Genomic DNA, 24,208 nt, shown 5'->3' on the forward strand with positions numbered 1-24,208 from the left:
CTTGCCTTCAGTTCTTTCCCTTGAACAGATAAAAAACAAGATTAGCTGGGTTAAAGGGGGGCACTTCTAGACCCTAGAGCAGGCATCCCCAAACTCAGCCTTCCAGCTGTTTTTTGGCTACAGTTCCCATCATCCCTGGCCACTGGTCCTGTTAGCTAGGGACGATGGGAGTTGTAGTCCCAAAACAGCTGGAGGGCCGAGTTTGGGGATGCCTGCCCTAGAGTGTAATGTCACTGCCTGCTGCAGGTAGCTCATGATCTTACGGAGAGGAGTCACTCCTATGCTACGGTCCAGCAAAATTCATTCCTGCTCTCATCATCGTCCCAATTCAGGGCGTGGAATTCCACCAGAACACACCCCAGAGTATTGTTCCTTTCCAAAATATTCCCACTCTGGCTGGAACTGAGGCTGCTAAGGTACAGAGCTGGAAGCCATGAGAGAAATCTTCCCCCTTCAGCTGCATAGGTGTATCCCTGGAGTCTTCCCATTCGCAAGCCCAGCTTTAATGATGGATTGGAGGGCGAGGCACTTCCAAGGATCTATGGCTCTGAAGGCTGCGCTGCAGAGCCTGCAACAAGTGAGAGATTTGGCTTAAAGTGCCCATCAGAGCACCTTTGGTTTTTGTGGTCCTGCTTTTTGAACCATTACAAGACAAAACAACAACAACAGGATTTTGGAAGCTAGAAAACTACATTATTTCCAGTGCATTGTGAGCAGCATCCGAAAGTTAAATTGCGCATAGCAGAGGTATGCTAAAAAGAGTACTGGCTCTCTTGGACAAGGAAGCTTGTTTCATAGAATCCTAGAGTTGGAAGAGACCACAAGGGCCATCCAGTCCAACCCCCTGCCAAGCAGGAAGCACCATGAAAGTATTCCTGACAGATGGCTGTCAAGCCTCTGCTTAAAGACCTCCAAAGAAGGAGACTCCACCACACTCCTTGGCAGCAAATTCCACTGCCAAACAGCTCTTACTGTCAGGAAGTTCTTCCTAATGTTTAGGTGGAATCTTCTTTCTTGTAGTTTGAATCCATTGCTCCGCGTCCGCTTCTCTGGAGCAGCAGAAAACAACCTTTCTCCCTCCTCTATATGACATCCTTTTATATATTTCTATAGCAGAGCAGCACAATACGAGAGGAAGGAATGAGCCAAACCTGCATGAGATTCCAGCGTTGCTTCCTCTGCTGTTTAATTACCACAGCCACACTAGACTGACGCCTGAGCATATAGCAGTCCCTGCCCCAAATGTTTAAGGGTCTCTATACCCACAAGGTGCAGAAGCACTGGACTCCCAAGTTAGAAGCAGCACCACCGTCTGCAGTAGGACTGCAGCAATGCAGTAAGATAGTCCTCCCATCAAAAGGGATGCTGTTTGTACTGTGAGTCAAATATTTTTTAAAGTCATCTTCTCAATAACTTTAAACTGTTGTACGAACCAATTAAGTTTGCAAGAAGGTGGTTTTCTTTTCTTTTGGCATTGGCTATCAATTTGCATGCATAATTCTAAACCCTAAAACTTAACATTTTAGCCATGAAAAGTCTGTCTGCAACAAAACACTGCGTTCTGCACTGTGGTGACAGACGGCATGCAGCTGGCCCTAGTCTCATGCCACCATTTCACAAAAATACACAAAAAGTACTTTTCGCCCTATGGTTTCTAAGCAACCATGTGTGTGTTGAGTTAAGGGTTTTTTTTGGGGGGGGGAGATTTCAGCCTTTTACATCTCCTTCCCCGCACCCTTCCTAGAAAATCTAAATTATGCAAAGCACTGCACCATTATACTAAGGGAGAGAAGTTATGCAAGCTAACAGAAGATGAGCCCTGCTGGACTGAAGGGCTCGCTCACCTATTCCCATGCTATAAGTGGGACAGGAGCTTGGAACTGTCAGCTCAGATTTGCAAAAGAGCACACGAGATTCAGTCTTGTTCCTGTTTTCCTTAATTGAATAAAGTGACACACCAAAAAATTTATAGATGAAAGGAGGAGTTGGGGTCGTGGGGAAGTTTGTCCTCACAAACTAATCTCCCTGATAGAATTCTGCATGTTCTCCTTGTGTCTTGGGAGCCCAATTCTTTGCCGCTTCAGCTTAACACAGGCATTCCCAAACATGGCCCTCCAGATGTTTTGGGACTACAATTCCCATCATCCCTGAGTGGTGGTCCTGTTAGCTAGGGATGATGGGAGTTGTAGTCCCAAAACATCTGGAGGGCCGAGTTTGGGGATGCCTGGCTTAACACCCATTCTGCCTGACAGCATGCATGTGCAGTCTTTGGCCCTGCTGCTTTGGGGAGTTTATAAAGGACAAAGATCCCTGGAAAGTTAAGTCCAGCCAAAGGTGAGTCAAAAGCTCATCTTGCTTTTCAGGAAGAGGGAGGATTGCTCCAGTCTCCAGTATTCTACTGGACCCCTCCTACCCACTATTACTTTTACCCCCCTTATTTTGGGTTCCAGGTCCCCTTGCACATAATACACCCACTCACGTTAGTAATTATTGACAGAATCAAAGGGGTTCTGATTTCCAATGCTACCGCTTTGATTAATTAGAGCCAAAGTAAAAGGGGTTAGGGGCAAATCCTTTGAAAACCAATTCCTAGTGCTTGGAAACAGGAGGCTAATCCTTTCTTGTTCTCTCCTTGCCCACCTTTGCTAGAGTCTAATCCATAGGGGAGACTTCCTCCAAGTGACCCAAAGTGGAACTTTGGTTTCCAGCTGTTGGGTTTCTATGCATATCCATAGCATATGCAGTGAACTCACCTGTTCCAGAGGTACAGGGATTGCCAGTGGCTGGGCAGTGACATTCCTAGTCCGATTGCGCTGGCGGGACCGGGAGCGTCGAGTGCGGGATGGAGAACGTCGAGTGCGGGATGGAGAACGTCGAGTGCGGGATGGAGAACGTCGAGTGCGGGATGGAGAACGCCCCCTCCGCTTGGGACTGCTAGTCCACGTCTCTTCCACTGGAGGGGGGAAAATGGCAGACTGTTGGTTGCTCCAGAAGTGATATTTAGGCAAGAGTAGCAACTTCACTCCAAAGACAGTTTCAGCGTATCCTCATAGGTGGCTTATAGTTACTATCCCTTTTGAATTGCCAAGTAACTACTTTTTCTACAATCTGCTAGAAGTGGGATTAAAACAGAAGATCCACAGATCACTTGTTGACAGATCTATATTATCCAGCAATATCCTTCCTTATGGCCAAGAACCTAGAATCATAGAATCCTAGAGTTGGAAGAGACCACAAGGGCCATCCAGTCCAACCCCCTGCCAAGCAGGAAACACCATCAAAGCATTCCTGACAGATGGCTGTCAAGCCTCCGCTTAAAGACCTCCAAAGAAGGAGACTCCACCACACTCCTTGGCAGCAAATTCCACTGCCGAACAGCTCTTACTGTCAGGAAGTTCTTCCTAATGTTTAGGTGGAATCTTCTTTCTTGTACAGTGGTGCCTCGGAAGACGAAATTAATTCGTTCTGCGAGTGCTGTCGTATAGCGAATTTTTCGTCTTGCGAAGCACCAACGGGGGAATAGCGGTTTGACGGGGGGGGGGGAATCAGAAATTTTTTCGTCTTGCAAGGCAAGCCCATAGGAAAATTCGTCTTGCGAGACAGCCTTCCGCTAGTGAATGCCTTTCGTCTAGCGAGTTTTTCGTCTAGCGAGGCATTCGTCTAGCGGGGTACCACTGTAGTTTGAATCCATTGCCCCGTGTCCGCTTCTCTGGAGCAGCAGAAAACAACCTTTCTCCCTCCTCTTATGGTGTTATGGTTGGTAAACACCAACCTGTTACGGTGTTTACTAAGAAGTTAGTCCCATTCAACAAAGGTCCTTTTCCAACATCCATTAAAAGTTTCCTGCTTACTGGGGTATTAAGTCAACAGGAATAAATGAAAAGGGCAGACCCAGCAAGCAGGAAATTATTTAACGGCACAGGTGCCCTGAAAAACCTCAACCACATTTTTGCTGTCGACATAAGGGTGGCCGTCATGATGCCCTCCAGATGTTACTGGACTCCCAACTTCCATCAGTCCGAGCCAGCATGGTCAATGGTCAAGGATGATGGGTACTTCACTGGCATCCCTGTTCTATACCACACAGAAGTGGTAGGCAGCCTGCTCCCCCGCCCCCAGTTACTGTTGGACTGCAACTCCCATCATCCCTGACCACTGGGAATGTTGTCTGGTGCTGCTGGGAATTGGGAGTCCCAACAACATCTGGAGGGTGACAGTTTTCCTAGCCCTACTGTACAGGTGAGTGCTGCAACTGATCTTTTTGAACATGCCACGAGCCAGGTGGATCCCCGACAAGGATACAGAAAACACAAGAGGGAAAACAGGGATAATGCTGGAATGCAATGTTTTGGAACGGACAGTTTGACGCTCCGCAAGAGTGAACAAACAAATGTACAGCGATTCCATTGAAAGGGGCGAGTGTGGATGCAAGCTGTGTCAAAGCCAACTTGTTTTAGCTGGCGGGGTGGGGAAAACAAAAGCCTACCACAAACCAAAAGTTAAAGCACAACATTAGAAATTGATAGGACATGAGTTATTGGGACAGTCTGGCTGAACAGATAGGTCTTTGCCCGGTACTGAAAAGACCACGGGAATGGCACTAGGCAAATTCTCTCTGGAAAAGCTGTTCCATAACTGGGGGCCACTATTGAAAAGGCCCTTTTCCTGGTGGTTTCATTCGTCAGGGGCAGCATTACATTAACCTGCGGCCCTCCGGATGTTGCTGGACTCCAATTTCAGTAGCCCCAGGCAGCATGGCCGATGGGAGCTGGAGTACCGCAGCACCTGGAGACCCCTAGGTTCCCCACCTCGGAAGCACAGCAGCAGTAAGGGACAGCTTTCAACGCAAATGTGTTTGTGGTCTGCTCTGCCTCCTAAATGGTGCTTCGGCTTCCTACAAGGCAGGTTAGGCTGAGAGAGAAAAAGAGAGAATTTGCTTCAAGACCACCCAGGGAGCCTCACTGGAAAGTTGGAATTTTTAATAATGTTTTTCTTCTTTGAAACCAGTGCTTCAGCCTCCCCCCCCCCATCCCCGCTCTCCACCTGCCACCTTCGGGTTCCTTCCTAATAAGTCACTCACTTTTCTGCTGGTCAGCCCTGCGTTCCTTTACTTGCGTTGCAGTTCTGTGCTGTGAGCAGGGCAGCAGCTTTGGGAATCCTGAGTCAGTGAATTCCTTCTTCTCTGCATTGACCTCCGAGTCCAGAAGCAGGAGCTCTGGTTCCGCCAGTAGCCTCTCTGCAAGCAGAGATAATAGTATAGGTAATAATAAAAAAATTATTTATACCCCACCCTCCCCAGTCAGGGCCGGGCTCAGGGCAGCTAACACCAAATATGAATTACAATAAACGTAATAGGAAAAGAAAAGAAAACAACAACAAACAAACAAACAAAATACGGCTTAAAATACAGCTCAAAATTCAGCCTCATCTTAGTAGTAGCTCATAAATCAAGAGCATAAAGGGAGGAAACATCTGATATTCACCTGAGCCAGCTATCCATGCTGGTCCTACATAGGCCAGCAAAAAAAGCCAAGGGAAAATTTATATACCAAATCCCATATAAGGGGTCAGAGTGAGTCTAAGCTGAAGGCCAGGCAGAAAGAGCTCCGTCATACAGGTCCTGTGGAAAGATGTCAAATACTGCAGGGCCCTAGTCTCTTGTGACAGAGCATTCCACCAAGTCGGGGCCAGCGCTGAAAAGGCCCTGGCCCTAGTTGAAACCAATCTAAGGTCCTCCATGGGGCATACCAGGAGAGGCGGTCCTGTGGGTATGAGGGTCCTAGGCTGCATAGGGCTCTAAAGGTCAAAACCAGATCACACACAAGCTGAGCAGAAAACCTCCAAGGTCTGTGGAGCACAAGCGTAAAAGGAAGCTGCAAGCCAAGAGGCTCCTGGGTCAAATATGCTGCATCACTAAGGGGAGAATGAGGTTCAACTAACCCGAAGGCAGCCTGGAGATTAGGAAAGGCTACTAGAGGGTAACCCATACATAATCCACCCAGACCTGCTCACAGCACATGCTCTAGTTTCTTCACAGCCCATTTCCTGGTCACTTCTAGAGAGGCACCCTTGCCTTGGCTGGACCTTGAGACCCTGACTCAGCACTTTCGCTAGGCAAGGGGGAAGAGGGAATGGGGGGGGGGATGCTCTGTGATGGTTGCTAGGCAACTGTAGCACTCTGTTCTCCAGCCACACCCCCACACCTGCTATTTGCAACAAGCTGTGTACACGCATAGGTTCCCTTTGAGATGGGGAGGAATCAGTCACTGGAAACGTCAGTGCACACACAGGAGGAACAGAGTCAGGCCAGGTTGGCCTGGGGTCCCAGTAACAGCTTCTGCCCTTTTCTTAGCTCCCATATGCTAAGGAAAGCCTCACATGCCCTCTCCAGGTCTTATGCGAGGGAATTCAGTGCTGGTAGGAGGGCCTATGGGATGGATTTTAATAGCTGGGAGAGGATATATTCATTGCCATTTATCCCTCCAGGCGCCCACATGTGTGGGTTGAACAGAGTTTCAAAATCCCACCCTTGGCAGCAAAATTAGGCTGTAATGACTTGTTTGGAGCAACTCCAGCTATGAAAGAAGCTGGCATCCCCCTTCTTAACCCACTTAGCAAAGAATCAGGTAAGAACGTGTAAAGCAAGTTTTAAAATAAGATGTACTTACCTTATACTTTATGATCATGCATTGGTTCACAGCAAAGGCAGCAATAAAAACTATGCAGGCAAAAGGACTTCTATTTACTGCATACCCAGCTTCAGGAATACACCTAATGCTGGAGCCAGCAGAGGCATAGCCACATCCAATGTTGATCAAAATAAGAGAGAGAGAGGAACAGGAAGTACTATATGCTTCTTCCTTTCCAGGAGAGGAGGGGAAATGACATCACACAGAGTCCTCTCTACCAATTGTATTTCTCTGGTCTGAGTGTCTGCCTATCAGCAATACAGCTCTGTGGGCATAGCCCCCTTTCATGCTGACTAGCAAGAATATGCATTTGTTTGGCTTGGTTGCTAATTTCCCAGGGAGCCCTCTCCTAAAACCACCCTACCTGTTTCTTGCAGAAGCCGCTGGATCTCTGTCCGGGTCTCCTGTAGACTTTGCAGTACCTCCTGGCTCTGTTTGGCTGGGTCTTTGTAGATCCAGATAAAATAAGTCACCACAGCGAAGCCCAGACAAGCAAAACCTCGACGTGATAGGCCCACCCAGAAGGAGATTCTCTCCTAAAGTGAAGAGAGACAAGTCAATGCAACCAGAGACACACAGATCATCATCATATAGTATAAGAAGGAACACAATCCTTGAGTTCGCCCTAGAACACCAGCCTTCCCAAAGTACTTTTCCAGATCTGGGGGATTCTCATCAGCCAGCTTCATCAGAACCGGCCCTAACCTTAGGGGGAGTGAGGCAGCTGCCTGCCTCGCCTCAAGCAACAGGTGTTGGGGGGCAGGCAGTGTTGCAGAAGGGTGTTGTGCAGCACTGCTGTGACAGCCATGTGGCCTGTTCTGCATGTGGCCTGATGCCCTCAGGTATGGTGTTTGGTAGACATGGTCCTGCTGTCAGTGTTGCAGTAAGAGTCAATGGCCAGTCCACTCAACTCAACTCGTAAAATGGAGGGCAGTGAAAATGCCAGCTTGTCCTTTGCCCCAAGAAGCAAAATGTTGTGGGTCAGGCCTGGTCCTCATCCTGGTGAGTCAATGTAAAAGAAGATAGGGTTGCTGCACTTTTTAGCAGTTATGAGGGGTAGAAACCTTTCCTACATTATTTAGAGTATCAGCTGGGAAATTAAATTTTAAGTAAATAATAATTACCTTGTAAAATTCACTGGTTGCTAATAGCATGAGTTACTTTAATTAGGCACATTAGCTAGATCAGGGGTGGCTAACTTGTGGCCCTCAGATGATGTTGGGACCACAACTCCCATCAGCCCCAGCTGGCACAGTCAATAGTGAGGAATTATGGGCGTTTTAGTTCAAGAGCATCTGGAGGGTGACAGGTTCCCCTGCCCCAAGCAAAATGGAACCTACATTTGTGAGTTCTCAAAAGCATCTTGCTGGCCAATCTAGCCTTGATCCTACTTAGCAAGGTAGATAAGGGACGCGGGTGGCGCTGTGGGTTAAACCACAGAGCCTAGGGCTTGCCGATCAGAAGGTTGGCGGTTCGAATCCCCGCGACGGGGTGAGCTCCCGTTGCTCGGTCCCAGCTCCTGCCCACCTAGCAGTTTGAAAGAACGTCAAAGTGCAAGTAGATAAGTAGGTACTGCTCTGGCGGGAAGCTAAACAGCGTTTCTGTGCACTGCTCTGGTTCACCAGAAGCGGCTTAGTCATGCTGGCCACATGACCTGGAAGCTGTACACTGGCTCCCTTGGCCAATAAAGTGAGATGAGAGTTGTCTGCGACTGGACCTGTCAGGGAACTGTCCCCGCTGCAGCGCAAGGTGGTGGAAGGGCTCTTGGGATGTTACAGAGAGCCCCAGCCCCACCTGACCAGCACCTCCTCCTCTGGCAGCGAAAGGAGCAGCGAGACTTCTAGCGGGGAGGGGCATGGTTCTCAGGGGAAAGGGAGTCAAGGCTCTGGGGATGTAAGAGAGACCCTACACTCCCCTGGTCCCAAGGGGGATGCAGGGGGAACGCAATTTCCGTCGCCCCAAAAGCGTCGGGTGAAACGAAAGGATGGAAGGCGGGGTTTTCGCATACCGAAACTCTTTTGTTGGGGTCAGAACCGGAAGGGGCCATTCCCGGATTCTGACGCCGCTTGATACAGACATGAACTTTTTAGCTCTGCACTGTACATAGTTTGCACAATAAAACTATAAAAGGAAAACTTGGAGTTCTGCCTGCTTACTCATGAGCAACTAACCGAGGACCTTACAGGACCTTACAGGTCAGGGGTCACTTTACTTAACAAAAAAATATGGTTATTTAAGGCTGCTTAATCTGCATAATTTACACAGGTTGCAAAATCCAGTTTTTCATGGTGGAAAATGTGGGTCATCTTGGTGCTGAATTTAGATTTTGTTTTTTGTTTTTTTTTTAAAAAAAAGAATAACAAAAAACAGCACACACCCAGAACATACACAGCCCTTGGCCCTGTCCTCTGTTGGTCTTGCTTATCTCACCATCATCACAGCCTGCCTTCTACTGATCCAGCCAGATATACAGCTTTAAGAATTCCCTCTCCTTATTTAAACTGCAACATGCAGCCACACCTCTATAGTCCCAGTTGACTGCAAGGGATGCAAGCACAGGCAGGGCAGGGGTAGGGATGGCTGACTGTGGTCACATCTAGTTTCCACTGAATAAGGTGGGATAATAGATAGATAGATAGATAGATAGATAGATAGATAGATAAAAATAATTTATTATTTGTACCCCGCTCATCTGGCTGGGTCTCCCAGGCCACTCTGGGTGGCTTCCAACAAATATTAAAATGCAATACAAAGTCACAGATTAAAAACTTCCCTAAACAGGGGTGCCTTCAGGTATTTTCCGATTGTCAGGTAGTTGTTTATCTCCTTGACCTCTGATGGGAGGGCGTTCCACAGGGCGGGCGCCACTACCGAAAAGGCCCTCTGCCAGGTTCCCTGTATCTTTGCTTCTTGCAGTGAGGGAACCGCCAGAAGGCCCTCAGCGCTGCACCTCAGTGTCCGGGCAGAACGTCAAGGACTGAGGCCGTTTAGGGCTTTAAAGGTCAGCACCAACACTTTGAATTGTGCTCGGAAACGTACTGGGAGCCAATGGAGAATGGATTTAAGGATATGCTAAACAATGAGAAGAGAAGACTCCCTGGAAAAGACCCTGATGTTGGGAAAGATGGAGGGCACAAGGAGGAGGGAACGACAGAGGATGAGATGGTTGGACAGTGTTCTTGAAGCGACTGGCATGAGTTTGGCCAAACTGCGAGAGGCAGTGGAAGTCAGGAGTGCCTGGCGTGCTCTGGTCCATGGGGTCATGAAGAGTTGGACACGACTGAACGACTGAACAACAACAAACAAAACACTTATCATCACCAGAGAAGTTCTTAAAAACAACAACGCCCAAAACTATAAGAAGTTACTTGAAAGACAGGCTGGTAGTGTTGCAGGATTTGTTGAGAAAAAGAAAGATATAAACTGGGTTGCTGTTAATTGAACAGCAGCTTTATTATACAGGCCTTACCACAGAGCTGGTGACTCATGTATCTCAGGCATCTTTCAGGAATGCAAACAACAATTAGTGTGTGGGGAACCTCAGGCCCTTCCTCCTCACCTCGCTTCCTCCTCACATGATCAGCAAGCATATTAATCTCAGGACTATTATTGCTCATAGAGATAACAGCACAATTTCCAGCCTGCAGGTAGATTTGGCTGGGGGCAAAGTCTTGTTGCTGGACTGTAGCCTTGCAGCAGAGGGACCGACAGAGTTGCGATCCGTCCTCCTAACTCCCCCTTCCTCCTCCTCCTCCTCCTCCATCCCTCTTGGTTATTTTTGTTTTGTTCTAACTATAATGGTTTAAAATCCAATAGCAGCAACCTGAAAGGACAGGATGAGAGGCAGGAGGGGTGCAATTCAGTAGGACTGCCAGCATTCGGTAGAAAATATATTAGCACCTGGATCGGGTCAAGGGGACACAGCCAGGCCAGATTCGGAGGTGGAGCGAACAACAAACGTGCCTTTGTCCATCCACCCTACATAAGAAAGCACACATACGCACCCTGAATCCTAGGAACTGCCGTTTAAGTGTGCTGGGAACTGTAGCTCTGCAAGAGATAATCTACAGCTTCTAGGATTCTTTGGAATTTAAATGTCTGGTGTGCCTGGGGACCAGCTTCTCAGTCCCCATAAGACAAAGATGGAGAAACGTCAGTTGTCCCAGATATTGCTGGATTAGAACTCCCATTGCCTCTGGCCATTGGGGCCCCACTGGCTGGGGATGAGGGGGGCTGGACATCTAAAAGCATCTAGGTAGCCCCGTGTTTCCCATTCCTTTCATAACCATTGCAGGTGGTTAGTACTATCCAGATGCCCTGGAGAAAGTTTCTGCTCCGCACCTGGTGTTCACAAACCTGCCAGTGTAATAATTGTTGGCCTGAAACGCTGCATGCACTAAAGCTCTCTGTCGGGTCAGTACTCCAGTCTTTCAGGTCATCGGTGCAGTGGTGAGCGCGATGGGAGATCAGGGTTCAAATCCTCACTCAGCCAAGCAGCTTACTTGGTGACTTTGGGGGCTATTCACTGCCTCTTCGCCTAGCCTACCTCACAGGGTTGTTATGGGGAATGAACGAGGAGTGGGGAGAGTACACCACCTTGAGATCCTTGGAGGATACATGCAATAAATAAATATAAAATAAATACCATGGTTGTTTATCTCCTGCTCCGTTTGGCAAATGTGTCACGTGCAGCAGGGGGCAGGGAGGGATAGTTTTTATTTTAAAATGAAAAGCCAGTTTCTAGATCTTATGGCATTGAAATAGATGCTTGAAAGTGCCTGCGAAACACTACCTGGCAAAGCTGGAAAAGCCAGGAAGGTGGCAGAGAGAGATTTCCCCTCCCCTCCCACCTCCGGTGCGGATGCCTTCCCTTGACAAGTGTGAGGGTGACACCGCAGTGCCGTGGGGAAAGAGGGGGGCCAAGGCTCCCATCAAGCCACCTACGCTTGAAGGGCGAGACGGGGCCTCAGAAGAAATCAGCATCAAATGGTCACTCCAGGGGCAGCTTGTTTGGGGAGATGTACCTTGCCCTGCTACCTCCCCTGCCCCACACTCCAGCTCAGATTCCATTAGTGCAGGAAGAGGCCATACCGTCAGGTCATGGCCCCCGTCCACTTCATCCATGAGAAGGCTGCAGATGACACGTTCTAGGTAAATGTTTGCTCCCACCAATATCAGCAGAGGAAACCTGGAGACAGAAAGTGAGGGGGGGGCATTAAGAGAAGGAAGTGCTTTAGGAGGTGGGCATTTTAAGGGCTTGCCCACGCTTCCGCTCGTCTCGCGAGAGCCAGCGTGGTGTAGTGGTTAAGAGTGGTAGACTTGTAATCTGGTGAACCGGGTTCGCTTCCCTGCTCCTCCACATGCAGCTGCTGGGTGACCTTGGGCTAGTCACACTTCTTTGAAGTCTCTCAGCCCCACTCACCTCACAGAGTGTTTGTTGTTGGGGAGGAAGGGAAAGGAGAATGTTAGACGCTTTGAGACTCCTTCGGGTAGTGATAAAGCGGGATATCAAATCCAAACTCTTCCTCTTCTTCGTGCCTAGCAAGCACAGGGCCAAGTGGGTTTTCCTTTCCAAGAGAAAACCCACTCTTTAACTCTTAAGTCAAATGGCAATCCCAAGAAAATGTGATTTGCCCTTTCCTCTAATTAAGCGGTTTCCCCCAATGAAACCCTAAGCTTCACCAGGTCCCTGGCTTATGCCCAATGGGGGACTGCTATCTGGTACCCAGGGCACAAATTTTGCCTTCTGAGAGCCTTAGCTTTCTTTTTAAAGACAGCTTGTTTCTAGCGCTTATTGTGGGGAAATAAGTTTGGAAATGGGAAACCAGGCTTCTAGGGACCAGGGGTGCCAACTTGAATAAAATATGGGGGAGGGGCAGGTAGGCTCTACCCCACATAACTGATCACAAGACATGGCACATGCACAACATTTGAATGGCAATGCCCATCAGCTTGTGGGGGCAGCCCAATAAAATAATTTATTGGGGAGGACGAAGGGACCTCAGCCCCTAAGAGTTGGCTCCTATGCTAGGGACAATGGACAGTTTAGGTGTGCAAAGTAAACTGATATAAACGCTGTATTTCCCCCTCACCCGCTGCCACCCACACAAAAGTCTAAAAACCTAAATCTTAGAAACAGAATCTTGCAGTGTTTATCTATGCATAATTTATTGGTCTTGCAAGAATGTATTTACAATCATAGGCTTTTACTAAGAGCTAGAGCCCACCTAGCAGTTTGAAAGCACGTCAAAAGTGCAAGTAGATAAATAGGTACCACTCCGGCGGGAAGGTAAACGGCGTTTCTGTGTGGTGCTCTGGTTCGCCAGAAGCGGCTTTGTCATGCTGGCCACATGACCCAGAAGCTGTACGCCGGCTCCCTCGGCCAGTAACGCGAGACGAGCGCCGCAACCCCAGAGTCGGACACGACTGGACCGAATGGTCAGGGGTCCCTTTACCTTTACCTTTAGAGCTACTTAACCACTGTGGCCAGGCAAGAATTTTCAGGAAAACAGAAATCTGCGTTCTGCACAGTCAGGCCAGTGTTCCTGAACCTGTGGCTCTCCAGATGATGCCGGACTCCAGCTTCCATCATCCATGAACATCACCCATGCAAGTTGGGGATGATGTGATCTGTAGTCTAACAAACATATGCAGGGCCACAGGCTCCCCATCCCTCCTCGATTGGGTCTTGAATCTATGCTGGCGACCAAAAATGCATCACAAACAAAAGGAGGGCATCTCACCGTAGTGGCCAACACTGACCTGTGTGCCTTCTCAGTCTGCTACTCAATTGCTAACTGTTTATTGGCGACTTCAAGACCCCCTCCTGCTCTCCATTCTTAAGGTTCTTGATCTTTAAAGTGGACCTTCAAGTAGAATAAGGGGTCGCCAACCCAGCACCCGTGGGTTCATCCTGCTCCTTCCTTCACTGCAATTAGTTTTGAAGAAAGCCAACTCTTGTTGGTCACAGCTGGAAAGAGGTTTGCCCTCCCCTCCCTGGCTGTGGCCCCACCCACCAAACACACCCACCTGGCCTACAGCAAGCAGGCTTGCCAGAAGCCGTGCACTGGCAGCAATCAAAGGCTTTTTTCAAAGTTAATTGGGAGTGGCATTGGGGGAGGGGATTGGATTCTTCCATTCTCCCCCTGCTAAAAATATTGGGCTTGAAAAAGTGAAAACACCTTTCTTACACCTAATTGCTGGGAGAACGGAAGAATCAGAGCTTTTTTTCAGCCGGAAATCACCCGAACTCAGTTCCGGCACCTCTCAGGTGGGCACCATTGCCATTCTAAGAGAACGTGCTGAGTTCCGGCACCTCTTTTTCTAGAAAAATAGCACTGAGAAGAATATGTGTGTTTCAGTGGGAAATGTTGCCAATGGCAGCTTCTCCGATTTCCAGATGTGCACACAGTCCTAATAATGTGGCCAACCCCTGGAATAAGAGGACTGTTTAAAAAATGAGGTACGCGGCAGCCCTGCAAGAAATCCTCCCATCCCATCTCTCAAGCCAGCCTGCGTGTTTTGATAAGGCTGGAGTGTCTCTCCTCCAGGAGGATCTTTTGCATCTTCCATCCAACACCCATTTCCTTACCGTGCTCTTGCAGTCAGTTGGCTAGAGGTCAGCACCAGGCTGGCAGCCCCACTTAGGAGATGGAAGAAGACCGAGTAGAGAGCGCTGGACTCCCCAATGACAAAGCGGTGCAGAAATGCAACCCGGTTAAAGATCTCAGCAAAGGCTACTCGCTGCTCAACAGCTGAATCCTGCAATTCTTGGAAGGCCTGGCGCACCCCTGCAGAGGAGAGAGGCAAGCCAGCAAGTTGCCATCCACATTCCTCTCCCAGCTAAAAGCAGAAACTAGGTGGAAACAGAACATAAGCATCCCATTTCCATTTGTTCCATTTAGTATCTCCCCCCTGTAAGCCATATGTTTTGCCCCACACAGATGATGCAGAGCATAGGGCATGCAGATATGTATTTATTTTAAAGTATCACTTCTTTCAAAGGAGTACGACAAGGCTGCATATTGTCTCCCTGCTTATTTAACTTATATGCAGAATTCATCATGCGAAAGGCTGGACTGGATGAATCCCAAGCCGGAATTAAGATTGCCGGAAGAAATATCAACAACCTCAGATATGCTGATGACACAACCTTGAGGAATTAAAGAACCTTTTAATGAGGGTGAAAGAGGAGAGCGCAAAATATGGTCTGAAGCTCAACATCAAAAAAACTAAGATCATGGCCACTGGTCCCATCACCTCCTGGCAAATAGAAGGGGATGAAATGGAGGCAGTGAGAGATTTTACTTTCTTGGGTTCCATGATCACTGCAGATGGTGACAGCAGTCACGAAATTAGAAGACGCCTGCTTATTGGGAGAAAAGCGATGACAAACCTAGACAGCATCTTAAAAAGCAAAGACATCACCTTGCCAACAAAGGTCTGTATAGTTAAAGCTATCGTTTTCCCAGTAGTAATGTATGGAAGTGGGAGCTGGACTACAAAGAAGGCTGATTGCTGAAGAATTGATGCTTCTGAATTATGGTGCTGGAGGAGACTCTTGAGAGTCCCATGGACTGCAAGAAGATCAAAACTATCTATTCTTAAGGAAATCAGGCCTCAGTGCTCACTGGAAGAACAGATCCTGAAGCTGAGGCTCCAATACTTTGGCCACCTCATGAGAAGAGAAGACTCCCTGGAAAAGACCCTGATGTTGGGAAAGATGGAGGGCACAAGGAGAAGGGGATGACAGAGGATGAGATGGTTGGACAGTGTTCTTAAAGCTACCAACATGAGTCTGACCAACTGCGGGAGGCAGTGGAAGACAGGAGTGCCTGGCGTACTCTGGTCCATGGGATCACAAAGAGTTGGACACGACTAAACGACTAAACAACAACAACATCACTTCTTTCTCTTGCTTGCTGCAACTCTGAAAAGAAACTCTCTCACATTTTACGGTACTACGGTACCAGAGGCAGAGGCAGTGTGTTGTCAGGTGATCTTTGGTAATCTTTCGTAATGTAACACCCTGTGTGAGGCCAAAACTTGGCGCCCTCCAAATGGATTTTCTCAGTTATGGCTGGAGTGCACGTTACTGTACAAAGGTAAGACCAGCATCTTTTGCTTTGCCCACTTTTGATTCTGGCCTCATCCATCACTGGCATGCGGCCCCACAAAGGTTAGCATGAGGGGAGAAAGGTTCCCAACCCCTGAGCTAATTCCCCCAGTATCTGCATATTTGAAAGGAGGGTTTGGTTTTTAATACTAGTGTAGCACTGGGGAATGGGTTCTGTTTCAGGAAAAGGGGGTACTAGGGCAGGGATGTCTGTGTAATATAATAATAATAATAATAATAATAATAATAATAATAATAATAATAATAATAATAATAATAATAATAATAATAATATTTATACCCCACCCATCTGGCTGGGTTTCCCCACAACTCTGGGCAGCTCCCAACCGAATATTAAAAACACAATACAGCATTAAACATTAAAAACTTCCCTAAACAGGGCTGCCTTCAGATGTCTTTTAAAAGTAAGATAGTTGCTTATTTCCTTGACATCTGATGGGAAGGCATTCCGCAGGGCGGGCGCCATTACCGAGAAGGCCCTCTGACTGGTTCCCTGTAACCTCACTTCTCGCAGTGAGGGAACCGCCAGAAGGCCCTCGGCGCTGGATCTCAGTGTCCAGGCTGAATGGTGGGGGTGGAGATGCTCCTTCAGGTATACAGGGCAGAGGCCGTTTAGGGCTTTAAATATCAGCACCAACAATTTGAATTGTGCTCGGAAACGTACTGGGAGCCAATGTAGGACTCTCAGGACCAGTGTTATATGGTCTTGGCAGCCACTCCCAGTCACCAGTCTAGCTGCCGGATTCTGGAATAATTGCAGTTTCCGAGTACCTTCAAAGGTAGCCCCATGTGGAGCGCGTTGCAGTAGTCCAAGCGGGAGATAACTAGAGCATGCACCACTCTGGCGTGACAATCCACGAGCAGGTAGGGTCTCAGCCTGCATACCAGATGGAGCTGATAGACAGCTGCCCTGGACACAGAATTGACCTGCACCTCCATGGACAGCTGTGAGTCCAAAATGACTCCCATGCTGCGCACCTGGTCCTTAGGGGCACAGTTAGGACCAGGGAGTCCTCCACACCAGCCCGCCTCCTGTCCCCTAAAAACAGTACTTCTGTTTTGTCAGGATTCAACCTCAATCAGTTAGCCATCATCCATCCTCCAACTGCCTCCAGACACTCACACAGGACCTTCACTGCCTTAACTGGTTCTGATTTGAAACAGAGGTAGAGCTGGGTATCATCCACATATTGATGAACACCCAGCCCAAACCCCCTGATGATCTCTCCCAGAAGCTTCATGTTAAAAAGCCTGGGGGAGAGGACAGAACCCTGAGGCACCCCACAAGTGAGGGCCCAGGGGTCTGAACACACAACCTTCAACACCACTTTCTGGACATGGCCCAGGAGAAGGATGAGAACTCAAGCAATCTAGCATAGGACTCTGGAAGCTCCTCCCCATGCTGCTGGACTCCCATCACCCTCATCCAGCATGACCAACACTCAGGGATGATGTGAGCTGTAGTTCAGCAGTATCTTCAGGGCCATGACACATTGTCGTACAACTTTTCATTTTAAAATGCAGCTTTGTTTGTTTCTGAGATCATAACCCCTACCCAACCACCCAACTCCCAGCCTACCTTGGGAGGAGTCACGCAGTATCTGATGTAGCAGCTCCCCGTCTTGTAGGATCTGCTCCTGAGAGCGCAAGGTGGCATCCTGTGCCTGGGCTATCTCTCCAGCAAGCTGATGGGTGGATTCCAGTTGGCGGGCCACAGTCTCTGAAGAAGACGTCAGCCTGGAATGGGCAGAGAAGGCAGGAATCGATTCATTATGACCAGGAACATCTTAACAGTATCCACTGTGCCAGGAAGGTGCTGAAGTCCATATATTCTGCTCCGCAGGCCGCTTCCTTGGGTGAAGTCATTTTGTCCTTTGAAGGAACCCTGCTGCAACTCTATGTGCTCCGACTTGGGAATATGTCCCACTGAACGCAGTATGACTTAATGTCTAGTTAAGCATGCATAAATCAGAGCATTAATTTCAGAAAGGAGGATAAAAGTGTTCAAGGCCACCTGGAAGTTACAACTTCTAACCTGCCAGCCCTTCTTGGTACCATCAAGGGCTAGATACCTTATTTTTAAATTACAATGGAGGGTTAGGGCTCACAGACTCCAGTTTTCACTCCCAGATTCCACACAATAGGTTCCCTATAGTGCCTGCACCCTTTTGTGTTGGCCAACCATACAGGTTCTAAGTCCATCACACACCCCCACATTATAAAAACCTGAAAATATACTCGAGTCTTTTTGGGCAAGCTCAGAGGGCTTCGATGCCACAGCCACAGTATTTTGGGCAACTTAAGGAAGCAGGAACTGTCAGATGCAGGCAGCATCCATTATACCAGTGGTGGGGAACCTGTGGCACCCCCAGAAGTTGCTGGACTGCAACTCCCATCCTTCACTGACCATGGGTTCTGCTGGCTGGGGATGGTGGGAGTTGGCATCCAAGAGTGTATGGAGGGCCACAGGTTCCCCAGCCCTGCCTTGTGCTTCCTTAAGTGTGGTGAGCTGCAATTACTCCCTAGGGCAAAAGTCAAAATACAGCACGTGGCTTGGCTCTTCCCCCTCCCTGCTCCAATTTGCTTGTTTTAGATTTCCACCAAGTGTCAACCAGACAAATGTTGATGTTAAGCGGATCTGATGGTCCACGCTTCCCAAATTAGACTATCCTGTCACACTGAAGCTAGTCTGCTCTGGGAAATGCTGGAATTAAGAGTGTCACTCTGGGGTAGCTCTCCCCATGTAGAGCAAGTGCCCTACTTTTTGGTGCTGCCGGTTCCAGTGGCTCAGATGGAAACCCAACGCTTAGCTTGCCTGCTGTCCAGCCCAGCTGCTAGTCAAGGAGCTGTCTTTGAGGAGGGGGTAGACAGGAAAGAGCACTTCATTCATACTGAGAATTGGCAACTTCTTTACCCTAACAAAGGGTTGGGAAGAGAACAAAATCAGACATACCAAAGACCTCCACCCAACCTCCTTCCCCTCCTATCCTGGTTGTCAGTCCAGGGATAGTGGTAGGGTCAGGCAGCTGCCAATGCTCCAGTTAGGGCCCCCAACACTGAAGCTTCTCCTGGCTCTCCTCCTCTCTGCTGCTGAGCAATGAAAGAAGCAAGCAGAAAGAGCAGGAAACTCCCTACACATTGTCCTCTTGCATGAGTGCTGGTGCGGATTGGATGCAAATGGGCCTCTTTACCTGTTGAGACTGCAGTGTGGTTTTAAAAAGGAAGGGGGTAGGGGGAGATTTTTTTTTGCTATGGGCAATTGGAAAAGTTACCCCCCCAAAAAAAAACCACCTGACTGACTCTCTTTTCACCAGTTTCCTCCCACTGTAACAACTCACTCTTCCTTTCTGTCTTCATGCTTGATGTCTGGGGATGCTTCCAAAGGAGCTGTTATTGAGCATTCATCCTGATTTGTTTGCAGGAGGTTAAATGACAAGACATCAAAGCAAGTATTATTATCCCATGCTTCGTTGTGCATTTCCCCAACCCTTTCTATATCACAGAAAGCCCAATCTTTTGGGGAGGCGAGTTTGCAGTGCAACACCTCCCAATCAACTATAGTTGTGCAATCTGAGTTTGCTGGTATGTGACTGAATCCATCCTAAAGACAGCCACACTCGGGAAGTGCACTGCATCACTGTGAACGATATTGATTCAGAGAGAGAGAGAAATCCTGTGTAGGTCTGCTTAGCGCACTGAGATCAGAGGTATAAGCATGCATAGGATTAGCATAGGTGGTGCTATGTTCTAAACCACTGAGCCTAGGGCATGCTGATCAGAAGATCGGCGGTTCAAATCCCCACGACGGGGTGAACTCCCGTTGTTCGGTCCCTGCTCCTGCCAATCTAGCAGTTTGAAAGCACGTCAAGTGCAAGTAGATAAATAGGCACCGCTCCGGCGGGAAGGCAAACGGCGTTTCCATGCGCTGCTCTGATTCGCCAGAAGCGGATTTCTCATGCTGGCCACATGACCCGGAAGCTGTACGCCGGCTCCCTCGGCCAATAAAGCGAGATGAGCACCGCAACCCTAGAGTCGTCCGCAACTGGACCTAGCGGTCAGGGGTCTCTTTACCTTTACCTTAAGGGAGGAGGAAGGTGAGAAAACCACAGGTAGTTGGCTCTGCCAGCTGTGATCTCTGGTTCCACCTACTGAACTCAACCTATTATTAGTTGCTCTTCTCGTGCTTCACTAGGCCCAAAGGGCATCAACCACCACTGGAAGATCAAAGCAGCACCGGGAAACACAGGATTGCATGCAAATTATGCTATGTGGACCTCCCCATACAAGTGCCTAGTGTGGAAGCAGTCAAGGGAAACCCCACTAACATGCTTAGTGGTTCCAGAGGGCTCTCGTTGTTGTTCAGTCGTGTCCGACTCTTCGTGACCCCATGGACCAGAGCACGCCAGGCACACCTATCCTTCACTGCTTCCTGCAGTTTGGCCAAACTCATGTTAGTAGCTTCGAGAACACTGTCCAACCATCTCATCCTCTGTCGTCCCCTTCTCCTTGTGCCCTCCATCTTTCCCAACATCAGGGTCTTTTCCAGGGAGTCTTCTCTTCTCATGAGGTGGCCAAAGTACTGGAGCCTCAACTTCAGGATCTGTCCTTCTAGTGAGCACTCAGGGCCGATTTCCTTGAGAATGGATAGGTTTGATCTTCTTGGGACTCTCAAGAGTCTCCTCCAGCACCATAATTCAAAAGCATCAATTCTTCGGCGATCAGCCTTCTTGGCTCTCACCAGGCCTTAATTGTCTCTGCCCTCCCATGCTGGTTCATAGGAACTTGCCTTATACTGAGTCAGACCACTGGGCCATCTAACTTAGTATTGCCTACAATGACTGGCAGTGCCTCTTTAGGATTTCAGGTACAGTCAAACCTCGGATCCCAAACGCCTCTGTTTTGGAATGTTTCAACTCCCGTATGCCAAAAACCAGGAAGTAAATGCTCCGGTTTTCAAACATTTTTCAGAAGGCCAGACGTTGTAGGCCAAACGTCCGACGTGGCTTCTGCTTGAGTGCAGGAAGCTCCTGCAACCAACCGGAAGCCGCGCCTTGGTTGTCGAACCTTTCAGAAGCTGAACAGGCTTCCGGAACGGATTATGTTCGATAACCGAGGTTTGACTGTATTGGATATTCTCAGTCTTCCCTGGAGATTGAAACTGGGAACTTCAGCATGCAAAGCAGGCGCTATTCTTTCATGCAAAGCATGAGCTAGAAGTACCCTTCCAGGCTAGTTGCTCTCTAGAGGAAGAAAGAGTCCCATTTTCCTTACCTGTGCATGGTATCTTGGGCTTGTTGTTGCCAGGCCTCATTGTGCAGGAAATAACAGATGCTTTGAGCATGGGTGAAGAACTCTGTGTACACTCCAAACGCCACTGGGTCCATGTCCTGTGTGCAACCACGGATGGAGCTGCTAGGTTCACAGGGGGGAAACTTCCTCCCAGACCTGCCCAGGAGAAGACACAGAATAAGCTGAAGCAAGCAGCTACCGGTCAGATGAAACAAAGAGAACCAGTATAGCCAGCCTTGAATGATGTTGACTTGACATCCCAGTCAAAACAAAGGCAAGATCCACACCATATATTGAAAGCACATGGCTTCCCACAACGAATCCCACAAGGAACAGTAGTTTCGTAAGGGTGCTGGGAACCGTAGCTTTGTGTGTGTGTGGGGGGGAACTACAGCTCTCCAGATTCTTTCAGGGAAGTCAGGACTGTCAAAGTGATATAGATGCACTTTAAATGTATATTGTGGTTGCGAGCAAAAGGAAAGGGAAAAGCTCCTCCTCCATGAAGCTTTAGGTTCAAGCAATGTCTCTCTTCCACCTCCGATGAGAAAATGATAAGAACTACAAATGTTACCCAAAAAACCCATTAATACAAATTACTAAAAATACAAATTGCTAAAAATAAAATAAAATAAAATACTGCTGTAAATGCTGAAACCCTTCCCCACCCAACACCTCTTCCAATTCCTAACTCCACCCTGCTCTCACTCAGGGCCCAAACAAACTCACAGATCACCCCTCAAATCCCACATCACAGAGGGTTTGTGGAGCCTGCAGACATCACCCTAGACCTAGACTGTCCTACTAGGGTTGATGGACAGACACCAATGTTGATGGGGCTTCCTCGGGCTGCCCACAGCTGTGCCCCTTTCAGTATGCAACTCCATTACACTGGCTGTCACCAGCCCATCCCCCAAGACCCAGGTATCTGGACTCACCGCTGGAGGTGGCAATGGGCAAAAGCGATTGCAATGCGGCTTTGCTGCTCCTCATCCAGCTCCCTGCACCCAGCGTCTAGTTGCCCTAAGGCTCCCATCCAACAAGTACCATAGCGGGGGTGTCGAGCCAGTTCACGGGCCTGTTGCAGGCGGGTCCTTCCTTGAGACAGAAGCTCAGGATCGGGAGATACCAGCACCCCAAAACTGGGGCAGAAATAAGCTATACAAAGAACAACTGAAAAGCCCAGCATGACTATCCTTATGGAATGTAACTGGTGGGATGGGAGAACATAGCCTGCTGTAAGCCCAGCGGATAAAAATTCAGGTGATAGGTTAACTTCCCAGGGTGGAAGTATGGAAGCATTTAAATGTCCTGTAGATTTGTCCTTGCAGGGTGGAGGAAACAGTAAATCACGTGGTGTGGGATTGGCTGCGATACAGACATGAAAGGGGACCTCTCCCTTGTAAACTTACATCTAAAGCAGTATCATACCACTTTAAACAGTCATGGCTTCCCCAAAGGAATCACGGGTGCTCAGATGGGTTTGTTTGTTTGTTTGTTGTATAATATTTCATTGTGGTCAAGATAAAGTACAGCATTTTTTTTTTACAATAGCAAGAATACATTAAGTTATAGCTCACTTTAAAACTGGTGAGAACAACAAACAAACAAACAAAAAACAAAACTGGTGAGAACAAACATACCTCCCCCCAAAAAACCCAAAATCCAAGTGGCTCAGATCCAGGTTAAAAAGACCAATAACAAACCAAAATAAATGAGACCACATAGAGGAGTGGAATTGAGATGTGAAAGCAAATTACCTCTGCAATATACCTTACTAGAAACAAATAGAATAATGAGGGTTTTTTTAAATATATATTCTTGTTGGCATATGTAATATAGGTATTCAAAGTTGAAATACATTTGTCAGTTTTTGAAACATCATGAAAAACTCTTAATTTGTGTGTCATTTTCCCCCATAAAAGTTAAGTACAACACCTTGTGAAACCAGTATTATAAGGTTTCACCTTGCAACTTTCAATCTTTTCTCATTCTCTACTGGACTGCTATTAATAGATGGACAATCAGAAATTTGTCCTTGATGCCTTCTTCAGAGGAAGGTGCTGAGCATTGTTAGGAGACCTCTAGGCCCTCACGGGGAATTCCCAGAGCTTGCTCTGAGAATTGTAGCTCTGTGAGTGGACCAAAGGTTTCCTAACTTTAAATGAATTAAAATCTCCAGGGCCTGATGAGCTGCATCCAATGATACTAAAGGAGCTTGTGGGTATAATCTCAGAGCCTCTGCCTATAATCTCTGAGAATTCTTGGAGAACAGGTGAGGTTCCTCCATACGGGGAAGAAAGAAGATCCAGGCAACTACTTACCAGTGAGCTTGACATCGATACCAGGAAAAGTCCTGCAACAGATAATTAAGCAGAGTCTGTGAGCACTTAGAAAAGGATGCTGTGATTACTAAGACCTAGTATGGGTTTCCCAAAAACAAGTGGCCACCAGTCATGGATGTTTTAACTGAGATTCCTGCATTGCAGCAAGTTGGAGTGAATGGCCCTTGGGGTCCCTTACAACCCTACAATTCTATGATTCTAACAATGCTCAACACGCTTAATCAAGCTACGTTTTCCAGGATTTTATGGTGGAAGATGTGCTTGCTTAAAGTGGTATGATACTGCTTTAAATGTATAGTGCAAAAGGTGTCTTAGTGACTTGAGCATTAAAAACTTGTATTTTGGAGCTGCCCTTTGGGACAAAACTTTTTGTGGTCTGGTGTTTTTGTGAGACACTGCCTTCATTAATAACTGCAGTTGTGGAGTAACAACATTATAAGAGTAGGTATGGTGGAAACAGGGCTATCCTATGGCCTTGCAATGCCATGATGCTCCGAGATTTTTCTGTTTCACTCACTCATTGTTTTGGGTCACAGAATATTTGCAAGTAGTGTCTCCTTATTACATGGGGCTCATGCCCACCCCCAGGTCATAATGCAATGACATCTGCATTCATGGGTCTCTGAATATCATAATCTCTTTATATGAGATAATATACTGTTGATATTATATTAATAAAACACCCAACTTCAAATAGTTGACGGACCGTTCAATCCTAGACATATATTTTCAGAGGTTAAGTCCCATTTTAA

General features: G+C 47.8%; 1 protein-coding gene across 1 annotated transcript; it reads right to left on the bottom strand.

The window, feature by feature from the left end:
* Nucleotides 1-210: 210 nt before the first annotated feature.
* On the bottom strand, nucleotides 211-22,579 carry LOC117061134. The gene is made up of 9 exons (XM_033173818.1): nucleotides 22,050-22,579; nucleotides 21,097-21,270; nucleotides 17,405-17,562; nucleotides 14,281-14,479; nucleotides 11,781-11,877; nucleotides 7,054-7,225; nucleotides 5,081-5,236; nucleotides 2,754-2,953; nucleotides 211-568 (listed from the first exon to the last, which is right to left on the bottom strand). The coding sequence occupies exons 1-9, from the start codon at nucleotides 22,298-22,300 to the stop codon at nucleotides 503-505; spliced, it is 1,473 nt and encodes a 490-aa protein (XP_033029709.1). The 5' UTR covers nucleotides 22,301-22,579; the 3' UTR covers nucleotides 211-502.
* Nucleotides 22,580-24,208: the final 1,629 nt, after the last annotated feature.

This window comes from Lacerta agilis, chromosome 16 (assembly GCF_009819535.1).
Source record: "Lacerta agilis isolate rLacAgi1 chromosome 16, rLacAgi1.pri, whole genome shotgun sequence".
Classification (NCBI taxonomy): Eukaryota; Metazoa; Chordata; class Lepidosauria; order Squamata; family Lacertidae; genus Lacerta; species Lacerta agilis.